General features: G+C 34.5%; 3 protein-coding genes across 4 annotated transcripts in view; 2 read left to right on the top strand and 1 right to left on the bottom strand.

Moving 5' to 3' along the window:
- Positions 1 to 15,374, top strand: part of LOC138711941 (SLIT and NTRK-like protein 4) — a 137,444-nt gene that overhangs the window by 74,988 nt on the left and 47,082 nt on the right. The gene's annotated exons all lie outside the window — the stretch shown is intronic.
- Positions 8,052 to 15,374, bottom strand: part of Fer1 (48 related 1) — a 52,558-nt gene continuing 45,235 nt past the window's right edge. For both annotated transcript variants that reach the window (XM_069843245.1, XM_069843246.1), the window contains exon 3: positions 8,052 to 12,174. In XM_069843245.1, the coding sequence (XP_069699346.1) occupies positions 12,014 to 12,174 (161 nt within the window). In that variant the 3' untranslated portion in view covers positions 8,052 to 12,013. The remainder of the gene's footprint in view (positions 12,175 to 15,374) is intronic.
- On the top strand, positions 13,421 to 15,003 carry LOC138711945 (uncharacterized). Its single transcript, XM_069843247.1, has 2 exons — positions 13,421 to 14,335; positions 14,446 to 15,003. The coding sequence occupies exons 1-2, from the start codon at positions 14,070 to 14,072 to the stop codon at positions 14,807 to 14,809; spliced, it is 630 nt and encodes a 209-aa protein (XP_069699348.1). The 5' UTR covers positions 13,421 to 14,069; the 3' UTR covers positions 14,810 to 15,003.

Raw genomic sequence — 15,374 nt, 5'->3', positions numbered from 1 at the left:
TTCAATAGCGTGCACGATTTTCGTGTAAATTTGATTTTGAAAACCTCTAAATTCAAACCATTGTGTGATGAGAACAAATGCAACGTCTTGGTAGAGAGCAGCTCACCTACCGATACACACCGAGTTCGCTGACCTCTTACACCTATATCACGAGTAGAATGTGTTAGCGGTCATTTACGTGTACCCTATCGTCCCTTTCAAGGTTATTTCACTTCCACTCTGTATATTTTCTGTTATAACTATTTATTTTGGTGGTGTTTTAAACTGAACACGGCGTGTATGACAGGTAGACAACGGTTAAAAAATGCTCTGTGTCAATAAATACAGTATGATCTAACCTGAATTGCTAGGTTAAATAGTTGTAGTCCTCAGTTATTTACTTTAAAACAAACTTTATGTAGGAACTTTATGTTATATTCTCTGTACTGCGATGAACACTGTTATAGTTCCCCCCCCCCCCACCGATTTGTAAATCTTCTTCAGCTATTACATATAGGCCTATTTAGTTTTCTATAACTTACGTTGCAGCCTGGAATTTTTGCGATGCGCCTGATATCAAATGAATTTGTATAGAAATTTGCTTTAAAATGACGCAGGAAACATTCGTAGCCATTAATAGTACGAGGTATAGGCCGAATAAATAGTGTGTCCGCCCATAATATTAGTGAAAATGCAGCGTCGTTTCTTACATAGTTATTCACAATACCTATAGTCTGTAGTAATGTCACGAGAGGTTTGAGATTTATCTAGCAAATCTCAGACCTCGAGTGACATTTATTAGGACTATTTCGTGAATAAAATAAAAATGTAAATAATATAGGCCTATCCCTAAAATTCGCTCACAAAATGTTAATAATGGTATATTTACGAATACTTAACCTATTCAGACATTGTGGAGTTGAAATAGATGAATATCGATTACTGCAATAAAGAAATTGGATGTTATTCAGTAATGCCAATTGCGAAAAGCGAAATACAGGTTTAACAATGTTAATTAAATGTAGTGCGCTTTTCTCTTATTGTTCTAACAGAAATACATTTCATTATCTGCTTAAATCATAATTTAATTTAAACATTTTATAATAATTGCAAGTAACCTGATTAATACATTAATTAAATGGATTACTGAAAAAGCAGTTATCAAATCTGAATGAAAGAGTGTAATTTTCTCCAGATAGCCTACAATGGACATGGAATTAAAAGATGAAGCTATAGATGTGGAAGTAGGCCTAAGATTTCGCACTTTATTTACTACTTTATCGTTACATTATACACTACACCGAGAATCATGAACCATGTAATATGTGTGGAAACAGCTAGCAATGCTAATATAATCACACTACAGCGAGACATATGTTGCTACACCATCTCTGTACAGGTAATTAAAAATACAAATTTTATTACGCCATACGGAAGGCAGTTTGATCAAGCACTGATGTGACATAAATTTGAACATATGACTTTCTATGAATTGTTTAATTTCATTCACGTAATACAAATTTTATATGCTAAATTAGGTTAGGTTACCTGTGGGAGCGGGGCCAATGTCAATTATGCCTTATTTCGACCATTAATCCGTACTACAAGAAAACATTTTCCATAGATAGACAAACGCATTCTCGCTGTAGTGTGTAACGGGACTAAAGCTGCATCTACAAAGTTCAATTTTCCATACGCGTATGCATGGGAAGAATATTGAAATGATTAAGTTTAAAACGTACGTACGTTCAATTAAGATGCATGAAGATTTTGTGTCTACATGGTGAGCCATTTTGAACGTCGTCTTCACTGCGTAAATATATTAATTAATATTAAATATCAATATTGCATTCATTGCTTGAATACGTAAAGTTGAAAGGAAAGTTTAACCGTGTAGATGCATATTAATGGATTCATACTCATCGATTTACGAGGAAACAGTTGGCGACACTGACTAAACAAAAAAGAACGACCATGCGATAAATTGATAGCGATAAATCTAGCTGCAAAAATTATCGCGATGTCTGACTGTGATTGGTTGGAATTCAGAATTTCACTACACTTCATTGGTCGAAAATGGAATGACGTCATATAAACGAAATAGTCGATATAATTCATTGTTAAGTGACTGTTTGGGAAATCTGAAAGGCCTATTTATTCAATAAATGCGTTTTCTCTCTTCGTCATGTTTGAAGGAAGGAAGTCCAAAAATTACTTTATCACCATAATGTCGGGCCATTTTCTTCGTATAACTGAGATATCCCAGTTCAGAAATTATCATACTCTACTTATGGTTAAGATGAAACTGACAATTGCAGACTTCCCTAAACGGAGTATCACAAACATATAAATAACCATGATTGTTATATTGCGGGGATGCCTATTATCATTTTTGGCAGATGTAGCAATTTATAATAAATTTAAATGTTGCACGTTTAAGGAATTAAAATAAATTATTCTTTCGCGGTTTAGCAATTTTAAAATGTGGGCTCTCTTAACATTGGAAAATGGTCAGATGTGCGTTTATGATAACATACATACATTGATATCAATTTAATCTAGAAGAACAAATCAAGATTGTTATGATCACAATATCACGTCATTTTCTTTATTTCCACATTTACAATAATAATTATGTACAGCTCACAATGTATCATCAAATAGCCATGAAACAATACGCCTACATAGCTGATTTCTTATTAGTGATTCATTTTTCTTTCAAACATTTGTTATTAATTGCAAAATCTTTCCGTGATAATGTTTTTTGCTGACATTTCTTAAACCGATTAGGATAGCTTTATCAGAAACACGTCAAAGTATAAAATTCAAGCTTATGGTGGAAGCAATCTCAAGATTGTAACTTGCTTATGTTGCAATGGATACCTTTCCTCTTGTTCTTCTTCATGGAGTTCATCGCTTCCAAATGGATAATCATAACTTTTTCTTTAAATTACAGGAAAGAAAACTTAATAGAGAAATATATCCAATTGTCTGAGCTCTTTTAAGTTGAGATGTTCCCTGCAATAACAACTTAATGTACGTTACGTTGTTTTTCTTTTTCAACATAGCCTATATTGAATTTTTAATAACACATCTCCTTCCTGACAAAATATTGTACTTCCAACAAATACAGCGCCCTCTACAAACATTTGAGTGTTGTTCTGCGCAATGCTTTTATACCAGATCTAAAATATTTTATGCTCTGTATCTCAAATTCAAGATTTTGTACTTCAGTTTTTGTTCCAGAGAACGTCTCAATTTCAAGATTCAGTAAGATAAAGCGAGAGAAGAAATCGTCTATAAAATTGTTAAAAAAATTAATACACTTTTTACCTAATAAACAACGAAACTCCAAGATTTACAATTTCGAATGTAAGATAAATATTATTAATAATAATTAGAATACTAGAATGTACCATATGTTTAACTTATTGAAACGCTGAATATAGTATCATATTTTATTGTAAGTTCGTGATAATTATAGCTTCTATCAAAGACTTTAAAGTTCCCTATGAACTAACCATTATATAGACAATGAAATCAGCTTTGTACATACCCTATTTTTTACTTACATTGATTTGATATTAATTGACTGTTTCATGGCATCATTGATACAAAATATATACGTACCACTGCTTGTTACAATTTATATCTTACAGATTAAAACTTTGTTATTCTCAGTCAATAATATGATACCTTTTAAAACGAAGCTATCAGACTGAAATGCTTCCTTCATATAGATACACTTCTCATTATGGAGACAAGGATGACGTTCACAAAGATAGAGATTTGTACATTACGATTTCGATTATTACAGATAATGACTCGTAAAAATATAACGATATAATAAATGACTAGCTACTGACTAGAGTAAAATAATATAGCATGTCTGATCTCGACAAATGACATCAGTAAACTATTACTATTGGCTATTTCTGTTACTAAGTTCAATAGGTAAACCAAATGTTTGCCTCAAAATATTCTTACGTGTGTGAAACATTCACTTATCCCCCAACTGTATTCTGACGTCCTTAAAAAAAGAATTACCTGTGGGCGTAGTTCAACACATTGACAGTATTTTGCATTTATTACAGATTTAATCAATTTCGAGGTAATTACACTCACCGTAGTCCAACATCGCTTTCAGAATGCAGATATAGCTTGAATGTTTCATTCGTTTTGATCTTCATTTTAAGAGTAGCTTAAGTTAAGAGTACATTGTAATGTATTTTCTTCGTCTTTAAATAAAAATGCTGTTCAATAGTTCACTGGTCTCGCAAAGCAAGATCCGACTTCTGACATCTCTGTAACGTCTATTTTTTTAATTTCCTTCTACCCTTTATCCCTTTCGATCAACCAATAGGAACTGGATTCGTCAGTCGCCTTTCCGGCACTACAATGAACACAAAATTTTAACCTACCTACCTTCTTCCTGACTCCGGTGTGAGGGAAGGAGAAATACTGCTAGCTACAATGCCGCCCTCTGGCCGTGTATTTTCCACGTGCTTTGGTAGAGATGTCAGAAGTTGATTCTTTCGTTGCGGTAGTAGTAAATGTTGCGTACTGTACATTGCAATTTCCAAACTTGTTTGTCGTTATTTTATGCTTTAAAACCCTGTACTGTATTATCAATCTTTGGTGTGGATTTTAAACTTGTTTAAACTATAAATATCCATGAAATTCTATATCAATAACATATTTTAAAAGTTCAGTATGTAGGCTATAAGTATTTAGTATACGATACTTGTAACAAGATGGAAATAATGAAAATAACCTTGATAACATTATAAAGGTGCTACAAGAAATTCTTGAACTTGATGGTGTAAAAAGTCAGTCATTCTTAATCCTAATGGCTTCTAAAATATTTCTCGTTGATTGAATCACAATTTTATATTCCACATTCAGTGTCAATATGTTCCTCTACAAATTATCGTTACTTCACCTCCTTCCAGTTACTCTTACCATGTACACTTGTACAAAATTGGTATCATAAATATATCACAAAATTGCTTTACTTCCTTGTTTAAGGATTTTTTAGTCACATAATTGAAAACTCGCACTATACAACGAGACTCGATCTTCTGTACGAATTTAAAATGGCGATCTATTACCAACCTTATTTGTAAATTACGTAGGTTATTCTTCTATAGCTCCGCATGAGTACTGTCTGTAGTGGTACCAATTGAGAGTGATATCCTAGATCATATATACCCAGATTGCTCGGCCTTATAGGCTTTCACGGTAACAACTTTTGTCAGGTTTACTATGCTGCCATCTACTTGTTACATAAGAAGTCACGTCATAACTCCCATTTGAATTGCATTGCGACTGTACTGCCATCTCGTGTTCGTTTACGGCGGACGGGTGGCGATCCTGGCTGTTGTTCTCTTCGAAGTGCTACCGATTTTAACAAAGGAATGAGCAATCTGTTATACATGTGATTTGGGGTGATATTAAACCCGTTGCTTTAAGAAACAACTTTTGAAATTTGTATATATTTTCTTTCTTTTTTTTTTTTTTTTTTTTTTTTTTTTCAGAAGTATGCTACGCATGGGAAGTAGGATTCATTCTTCGAGGTCGCTCGCTCTTCTTGTCCAGCATGCGCGAGAGCGACCACGAAGAAAGAATCGTTCTGTAATATGGAATGCAATTTATGGTTACTGGTGTTAATATTAAATTTTACCGTTGAAGTAAACAGAAAGAATTTATGGTGTTATAATATATTTTCTGATTTTTCTTACTATACATATAAATACTTACTTACTTACAAATGGCTTTTAAGGAACCCGAAGGTTCATTGCCGCCCTCACATAAGCCCGCCATCGGTCCCTATCCTGTGCAAGATTAATCCAGCCTCTATCATCATATCTCACCTCCCTCAAATCCATTTTAATATTATCCTCCCATCTACGTCTCGGCCTCCCTAAAGGTATTTTTCCCTCCGGTCTCCCAACTAACACTCTATATGCATTTCTGGATTCGCCCATACGTGCTACATGCCCTGCCCATCTCAAACGTCTGGATTTAATGTTCCTAATTATGTCAGGTGACATATAAATACTGACTATATTATTTAAAGTCTTGTCCAATTCTGATTCTCTCTTTCGCAAAGTTACAACGTTCTCACTGAAGAAGTTCTCTGACTGCTGTCACCGTACCACTTGATCTACTGTACGACATGCAATAATAACGAAAAGAGTCATTTCAACACTTGACACTCCCTAGCCATCATACATCAGTTTCTGATAAGGAAACCTAGAGACTGGGAAGGCCTTATCTGCTAACCAGGATACAAGTTTCAGGAGTAAGTTATAGCAATATACCATTACTGTAAACCGTAATAGTTTGGGAATGTAGCTATTTCACACGCTCTTTCAAGACACTATTTCTTGTGTACCAAAACATAAATAAAATCTTGCTAGCTGGTTATTAACAACTACAATAAGTGTGCGGTGCAATTTGGGCACAAGGGGACTTGTATATGAATTCATGGACGAAATCATTTTAAATTTTCTACTATTCAAACTGCAAATAGTCGCTGTTTTTATGAAACCTCCTATGTGACAGTACAGTAAATAAATTTTCAGGAGGAAGAAAAAATAAATGAAAATCAATGGGTGTATATAAAAATATGAAATAATTCTGTAGAAAACGTTGGTGAATATGGTGAACATAAATTACATCATCGAGGATCAGTGCAGGCCTATTGATATTTAATTAATTTTTTATTCCTCCTGAAAAATTATTTTTGTACTGTCACGTATGAGGTTTCATAAAAATAACGACGAAATGTAGAATAGTTGAACCATTAGATTCATGTAATTTTTCAGTACTTCAATTTAGGAATACTTTATTGTGTGAGACATAACTTTTAACTGCATAATTTTTTCTTTAATTATTATTATATCTATTATCAACAATCTCATTCGGTGATATGTATCAGAGGAAGACCAATTGTTGCATACATCTCAAATCTGATTAGTGAGCTGTCTTACTAGTCTCCGATGTATGGATATGCAATGGTGGAAGGAAAGCCATTTCCTTTCCCATTATCTCTGGGTTAGTTCCCTCATGAATGACTCCTTATTTGTGTCACATGAGGTTCCAATCAGTCTTCGGACTGCTGATTAAAACATACATACATGCATGCATACATACATACATACATACATACATACATACATACGTACATAAATACACACGTACGTAGATACATACATACATACATACATACATACATACACACGTACGTAGATACATACATACATACATACATACATACATACATACATACATACATACATACATACATACATACATACATACATACATACATACATACATACATACATACATACATACATACATACATACATACATACATATACGACTAACTCAAGTATAAATTAAATTATGTTAGAAAGCTAAAATTTTGCGTAAGCGTTTAGGACTAAAATATACTATTATTATGATTTTGATTAAAAATTTGAAATATTTTACAAAGAAATCATTAATTTTAATTAGAATGATTTTTGATGGTCAAATGAAATTTCTTTCAACATAAGTAATCATTATAATAATATATGTTAGAGATTATTTTGTTAAGAACTACCAGTAAATGATTCAAGCTTCTTACATATGTGTGTACACATACTTGTAGGCTTATATCCTAACTCAAAAATGCTTCTTCGCATAATGTGTAATAGTGAGTAAAGAAAAACTATGCACCTTAATGTTAGGTCTCACTCCTTAAAATAGCCCATCCTTGAATGATCCATTATAAAGCTATAGAAATTTCATCAAATCTGGCTGTAATTTTTGTGCATCTACAATTTAAATATCAGCAGATTTTCACTTATAAATACTGTTAACGGCTTCAAATACTCTAGTGGAGATATTGTAACAAAGATATTATTTAATATTACGTATCTATTTATGTTATGAGTTCTGTTGATTAATAGATATTGGGTTAGAAGAAAGTTTGACCGGTTGGTTAGAAGGAGAGGGCAGTACATACAGTACATACATATATATATATATATATATATATATATATATAATAATTAGAACTACTTTTTCGGTATCAGAGAATTCATATCATTTCTTAAAAATCTTGGAATCAGTATTTAGCATGGTAATAATTTGTCTGTATGAATCATAATGAGAAAAAAAATTAGGAATAATATCAGAAGTGAAAGAAAAAGAAAGGAAACGAAAGAAGCAGTGAGTGACTGTGTGAGCGGAAGGAAAATATTAGAGTTGGAATTAAAGTAAAGGCATTATAGCTTATAAGGTGTTATGATAAGAATTGTAAGCAAACATAATATTTATTCCTAATAATTCTCACGTTCCTTTCAAAATTCTCTTCGGTTCTTTCAACGAAATGGTGGAAAACGGACTGAGACAAGTGGCCAACAGATTTTGAGCTCACATAAATTCTTTCTTAGAGCGTCAAATTCCCTTGCAAGGACGCGGGATCGCGTACTTTTCACTGTTTCTCCTTCCATTTCCCCTTGTTTCACTGTCTCTGGTCAATAAGTCCTGATGAAATTCCATTAGCTGAGTTACTACCGTCTTTTAATCGTTACTAAGTCAGTGAGAAGAATAGGCAATCATGATTCTGAAATGTGTGAAATTTACTAACCACGAAAATTCTGTAGAACAAAAACCTGTCACAGTAAACTGACATCCTGAATACAAAACCTTTTCTTCATCGAGAGACAGCTGCTCGATAACTCTGTCGATAACAGGTTATAATACTGACTGACTCATTGAACGTGCATTATGCTACGAAACAAAGAATTGTGAAACAAATTTGTGGTTGATTAAATATCCACTGTACCATTGCGTGTCAGTGCGGTAGGCCTAGTGAAGTTCTCAGCGCATTAAACATTAAGGCTGTGCATTGCGTAACTTACGTTTGGGGACTGAGTACAAGTCCTGGGTGCGAGAAGAGTAGTTTTCTGTGTCAGTTGAACAAAAGTTAATATATGTCTAAATGAATAATCTTCATTTATTTTTGTATGTAATTATATATTATGTTGTTTATTATGTTTTATAGATTTTTTATCGTTTTCTATGCCCTCTGCTTGTTTATTTTATATTTTTATTATATGATTGCATGTCGATTGCACATGTGTGTTCATTAATTGTAATGTATTCAGTAATTTCATATTTACTTATTTATTTATGTATTTATTTATATATTTCTTTCTCTTTTTGTTTGTCTCTTTGTTAGTTCGTGAGTTTATTTATTTATTTATTTATTTATTTATTTATTTATGTACATATTTACTTACTCATTTAAGTCTACTTATTTATCTATTATTCATTTATTTATTTTTTTTATTCATAAACTTGTTTATTTCTGTATGTATATATTTATATATTTGTTTGTCCCTTTGTCTATTTATCTCTCTGTCTTTTGCGCGTTTGGTATTTCTTTATTATTTATTTGTTTACACATTTACTTACTCATTTACTTATTTATCTATTATTTATTTACTTACTTATTAATTTATTTTATTTATTAATTCGTGTATTTATTTGTTAATTCGTGTGTTTACTTATTTATTTGTTTATTTGTACTCCTATATAGTAGTTCAAGCGGTAGTACTTCCAGTTACAGATACAAATCGACTGATATAGATCCAATACTCGGCACGGATTGCTTAAGTGTCACGTGTAAGATTTTTTCATGTTGTCTTAAGCTGTGTCATTGACCAGGGAGTTCCACTCCTTGCTAATATTCTCAGCTCGGAATATCAGAAGTTGACAGTTCAGCGGCTTCTTGCTATCTTGATGGTAAGCATACAAATTAAGCAGCGATCGGTTGCCATGGAAACGGTACACGATTACCATTTCGGCTCGTACTGACCACGTGGCAGCCAGCTATTTCTCATCACATTTTACAGTCTAACTAGATGAAGATGAAAAGACTAGTTTACAATATTGCTTAATGACTGTGATATTGTTATTATTATATTGATAAGGTTTAAAGTTTTCTTTCCACTTGTCTCTGTAGACAAGATAAATAAGTTTGTCTCAAATCGCATCAACCTGATGTGTCCAACATCGCTCCGGTTCTTACGTGACATTACTTTGCATAACAATGCAACTACTATGTAGTATATATATCTTGGGATTATTTCACATAGGCCATAACCTTTGCGTTTTTTGTGAACAGCGGATGGCAAATGGCTAAAAGAGAGTGTGGAAAGCGGTATTCAGAATACATAAATCGTTATTCTCAAGAAGTACAGAGACTAATTAATAAGACTGAAAGATAAGTAGTAAGGAAATTCGGCATTCGAAAAAAATACTCCGAACTATCTAGTTTATTTACTTGAACATCCTCATCAAATTATAATTGTAAACGTCGGTGCTATTTTTATAAACTGCGGTGCGATGAATCGCTGCCTAAATCGCACCACTTGCAGAATTATCATATTTGCTCATTTTGAAATTGTTGTTGATACTAAACAATTTTGGACATTTATCGTTTGAAAAGGTGGGAAAATTCAAATATCAACAGTTACAAATATAAATGACACTCGGGAGGAAATTAAACGCAGAATAAATATGGGAAATGTTTATTATTATTCGGTTGAGAAGTTTTTGTCATCCAGCCTGCTCTCAAAAGTAAGAAATTATAAAACAGTTATATTACCGGTTGTTCTGTATATGGTTGTGAAACTCGGATTCTCACTTTGAGATAGGAACAGAGATTAAGGGTGTTTGAGAATAAGGTTCTTGGGAAAATATTTGGGGCTAAGAGGGATGAAATTACAGGAGAATGGACAAAGTTACACAACATATAACTGCACGCATTATATTCTTCATCTAGCTTAACACAATTAGGAACATTAAATCCAGACGTTTGAGATGGGCAGGGCATGTAGCACGCATGGGCGAATCCAGAAATGCATATAGAGTGTTAGTTGGGAGGTCGGAGGGAAAAAGAGATTTGAGGAGGTCGAGACGTAGATGAGAGGATAATATTAAAATGGATTTGAGGGAGGTGAAATATGATGGTAGGTACTGGATAAATCTTACTCAGGATAGGGACCGATGGCGAGCTTATGTGAGAGCGGCAATGAATCTGCGGTTTCTATAAAAACCATTTGTGAGTACTAAAAGATTATGAAAAAGTTATTTAAGAAAGGCAACATAATATAGTGTCTTACTAACGTAAAATCTTACATATAAATCCAATGGTTTGTTAGTTATGAGCCTTTATATGAAAACAGCTGCAATATAAATAAACTTACCCTAATACAGGCCTGGGCACTAATAACTCAATTGAGTCAGTAAAGACTACCCCTTAAATCTCCATCCTACCTTTCCCGGCTGAGACAGTAATATTTTGGCCCAATACGATTAGATAGGGAGGGAAGCTTTGCTCAGTGACGGATTGTGTAAGTTAGGAATTATAGATATTTTACAAACTTTCTGTTCTCGCTAGTCGTCTGAAATCCACCACTGATGCACAGTGCCTTACTGTGCATTTGTCTATAAGGAGATGGACAGGGGTTTCTGCATTTCCTTTCGCTTGATCATTGTCCCCAAGGTTGCCCTAATGTGATGTATGATGACAGTGACTGCGTTTATTTACTAATTTGTTTAACGATGTTTTGAACTTCAGATCGCATTGAGCGTCAGTGAGGTGCCGTATTCATCATTTTTTTAAGAAAAGAGATAGGTTTGGAAGATAATTTTCGTTCCGTTACAGAATTCCCGTGAGAGAGTACGGAAAACCACAAAAATGATAAGTTATGAAGTCAAGAATTATTGTTCATTCCTGGACATTGCACATTTTCTAGAATAGTATGTTACTCAATCACTGGGAAACTCTATTAACGCTGAACAATTCATTTTGAAATGACTTTCTCCGCGGAAGTATATAAACACGCAATTAATTGCAAGTAATCAATGAAACACGGGGCAACAGAAAAATCGATATATTTTATAATGAGTTTTTGTTGATATTAGCGCGTAAGAGCGTTCTTTCTTTGGAATTTTGGTGGTCGTCGACTTAGCTGTCGAGTGAGAAGGTGGGTCCGTTGTGGTTCATGCCCTTGTTGGAGCGGGGATCCTCGGGCGTCCATACTTTGGCGAACATGATGCCGTTGCAGCCATTCTCCTTGTTGCTGGACCAGGACAGGGAGTGCGCCGTGAACGGGGACCCGTAGCCCCCTGCAACATATGAAGGTTCATTATGTTTCAGTATGTCGTGACCTAGAAATTGGAGACAAATCACAAGGAAAGACTAAAATTAAATTACTAGTCTCTTAGCGAAAGGATCCAAAATGTATGAATAAACATCAAACTTAAATATCACTTGTTATAGCACATGAAACTGCGCTAATTCCGAAGAAACTTCACAAAAGTAACATAAATTTATACACGAATCCACAAATATGTTTTATCATCTACTTGTAGAAAGCTGAAGTAAAAGTAAGAATGCATATCTTGAGAAAATATATTCCTTTATAATGTTAGTCAATTTAGAAATGTTGTTTCTTTGGAATACTTGACCTATTGAAGATGTTTAATGTTTATAACGCCTTTCTTTCACAACTACTAAACTAGTTTGCCGTTTTATTGCCATTCTATATTTCTTTTTCTCACTTACAAGCAAACATTCTGATCGGGGCATATAAAAAAAGTTATTTTTTTTCTTCCACCATGTTAATAATGTCAAAAGACGTGCTTATACAAATTTTGGCCACTCGACCGCAATTACGAGGGCTGTAAAAAATAAGTTCGCCAGGGGTCGTTAACAGAAAAAAAAACACGATGTCATGGACAAATTTATTGGAACAGGCACAGAAATTGTTGAGCTATTTCTCAATTTTCCACCAGAACTGACACATTTGTCATGTCATGAGATCAACAGAGAGAGGTGCAGACGCAGTCAAACGCTGATTCCGATCTAAGGCGGCTGATTTCTACGACACAAAAATTAATTCCATGGTATGACAAATGTCTCAATTTCAGTGGGGGATATGTTGACAAATAGCGCAACAAGTGCTGTATCTGTTTCAATAAATATTTCCATGCAATTCTGCTTTTTTCTATAAATGGCCCCAGGGAAAATCACTTTCTGGACGGCCTCGTAATTGCGGTCGAGTGGCCAAAATTTGTATAAGCACTTGTGGTGACATTTTTAACATGGTGGAAGAAAGAAAATTAACTTGTTTATATGCCCCCATCAGAACGTTTGCTTGTTAGTCGCGTTTATATCTGTTTAAAAGTTTCCTTTTACCCTTTTCTCCTATGCCTGTTCAGTGGGTATCTATTCCAAATTCTTATTTTTTGTATCCCTTCTTCTTTTCTTGTAACTTGCCTTATATATATATATATATATATATATATATATATATATATATAGGGGAAGTCCGTGTAACTTGGACCAGTGTGTAACTTGATCCAATGATGCAATCACTATTTCCAGGATAGTTTGCAAGGTACTTTATACAGCGCTTTGAACCTTCTACATGGTAGGCAACTGTCCATAAATCTCATTATGCAGGGTTGGCTTGACGCGGTCATAACGGTGTCGAACATTCTGTCCCCAAATTCTTCAAATCTTTTCACAATAGTTTGACAGCGTGTTGTGCGAAGACGTTTAGAAATACAAGACTGCCTTATACATACGAAGAAATACCAGTGTTGGAGGTAAGTTGAGTGAAATTTATATCAATGTTTGTAAAGTAGTTTTTACATAAATAATTTTTAAGTGTTTCTTTTACAATGCGTGTAAATTGAACCATCACAAAGCGTGTAACTTGAGCCAATGCTAAAATGTACCTACCCTTATAATATAACAAATTTAGAAGATAAAATTGTCCATTATGTCTTCACTAGTGTGAATTTCCAAAAATCAGAGGTCAGTGGATGAAAATTTTGTAAGGATATATAATTAAAATATTATTTATATAATATTATATAAATAATAATATTATAAAACATTACTTTAGTTTATTTCAATATTTTATTTCTTAAATTCTGTAATAAGACTTCGTTTCATCTGGTGGGTCGACAATTACAACTTTTTAACAAATTCTGCTTTCGCCATTACTTTACAGATGACTACAAGACAGGCAAGAAAAGCGAAGGGAGTGTATGGGAAGTGGAAAGAAGAAAATCTGCAACTCGCTTTAGTTGCAATATCGGAAGGGGTTGGCGTCAATGAGACTGCACGAAGATATAATATACCTAGTGCCACACTTAAAAGATACAACAAATGGAAGGACGCTAAAATTAGACAGCCCGGTCACCCACTTGACTTGCCACAAGAGGTGGAAAATGATCTTGTGACATATCTTCTGCAGCTAGAAAAAATGTGCTATGGGTAAATACATTACAGCAAAATGTATATTAGGGCCTACTTTAGACCTACAACTTAATTCAATCAAACTTAATATAGGCCTAATACTTAATCTGCTTATTCTTTAATTTCAGATTGACACGAAGAAGTGTTATGAAATTAGCATATGAGATTGCAGAGAAGAATAAACTGGCCACTTGGTTCAACAGGGAAACGAAGTCTGCCGGCAAAGAATGGTTTTCCGGCTTTATGAAGCGCCATCCCGAACTTAGCCTTAGGCAGCCAGAAGCCACATCACTTGCCAGGGCTTCAGGATTCAACAGGGTTGTCGTCGGCAAGTTCTTTGACACATCGGAACACCTTGTCGACCAACACAAATTAACTGCTGCCAGAATATTCAACATGGACGAGACATCCCACAATGTCGTTCAACGCCAAGAGAAGACTTTGGCACAGAGGGGAAAACCTCAGGTTGGAGCCATTTCTTCTTGTGAGTGAGGTCAGAATGTGACAGGAGTGTATGCCATGAGTGCGAGTGGCTTCTTTGTACCTCCTATGCTGATTTACGCTAGGAAAAAAATGATGGAGTCTCTCACATTTGGAGCGCCTCCTAACACCATCTTCCGCTGTCAGGATAAGGGATGGATGGATTCTGACACATTCTGTGAATGGATTAGACACTTCATTAGAACTGTCAAACCCAACCCTCAGGAGAAAGTCCTGTTGATTTTAGATGGTCACAGTAGCCATACGCAATCGCTGAAAGCGATTGAGATCTGCCGTCAGTACGGTGTGATTATGCTATCTCTACCGTCGCACTGCACGCACCGTCTCCAACCGCTGGATGTGTCGTTCTTCAAACCTCTGAACACATTCATGTCAGCTGCCATATCAACGAAGATGAGGGAACTTCCAGGACAGCGGCTGAATGTCCAGCACATTGCCTCACTGGTAGGAGTGACATTCCCCAGAGCAGCAAATATGCAGATTGCAATGAATGGCTTTAGGCACACTGGTCTTTGGCCTGTCGACCGAAATGTGTTTTCAGAGGCTGATTTCGCGC

Source organism: Periplaneta americana, chromosome 13, assembly GCF_040183065.1.
Source record: "Periplaneta americana isolate PAMFEO1 chromosome 13, P.americana_PAMFEO1_priV1, whole genome shotgun sequence".
NCBI lineage: Eukaryota > Metazoa > Arthropoda > Insecta > Blattodea > Blattidae > Periplaneta > Periplaneta americana.
Note: the sequence above shows the minus strand (reverse complement) of the source record. Positions and strands in the feature narration are given on the sequence as shown.

Coding starts and splice junctions, on each gene's coding strand:
- LOC138711945 (XM_069843247.1), top strand. CDS start 14,070: ATGACTACAAGACAGGCAAGAAAAGCGAAGGGAGTGTATGGGAAGTGG. Junction 14,336..14,445: donor CTAGAAAAAATGTGCTATGG/GTAAATACATTA, acceptor CTTTAATTTCAG/ATTGACACGAAGAAGTGTTA.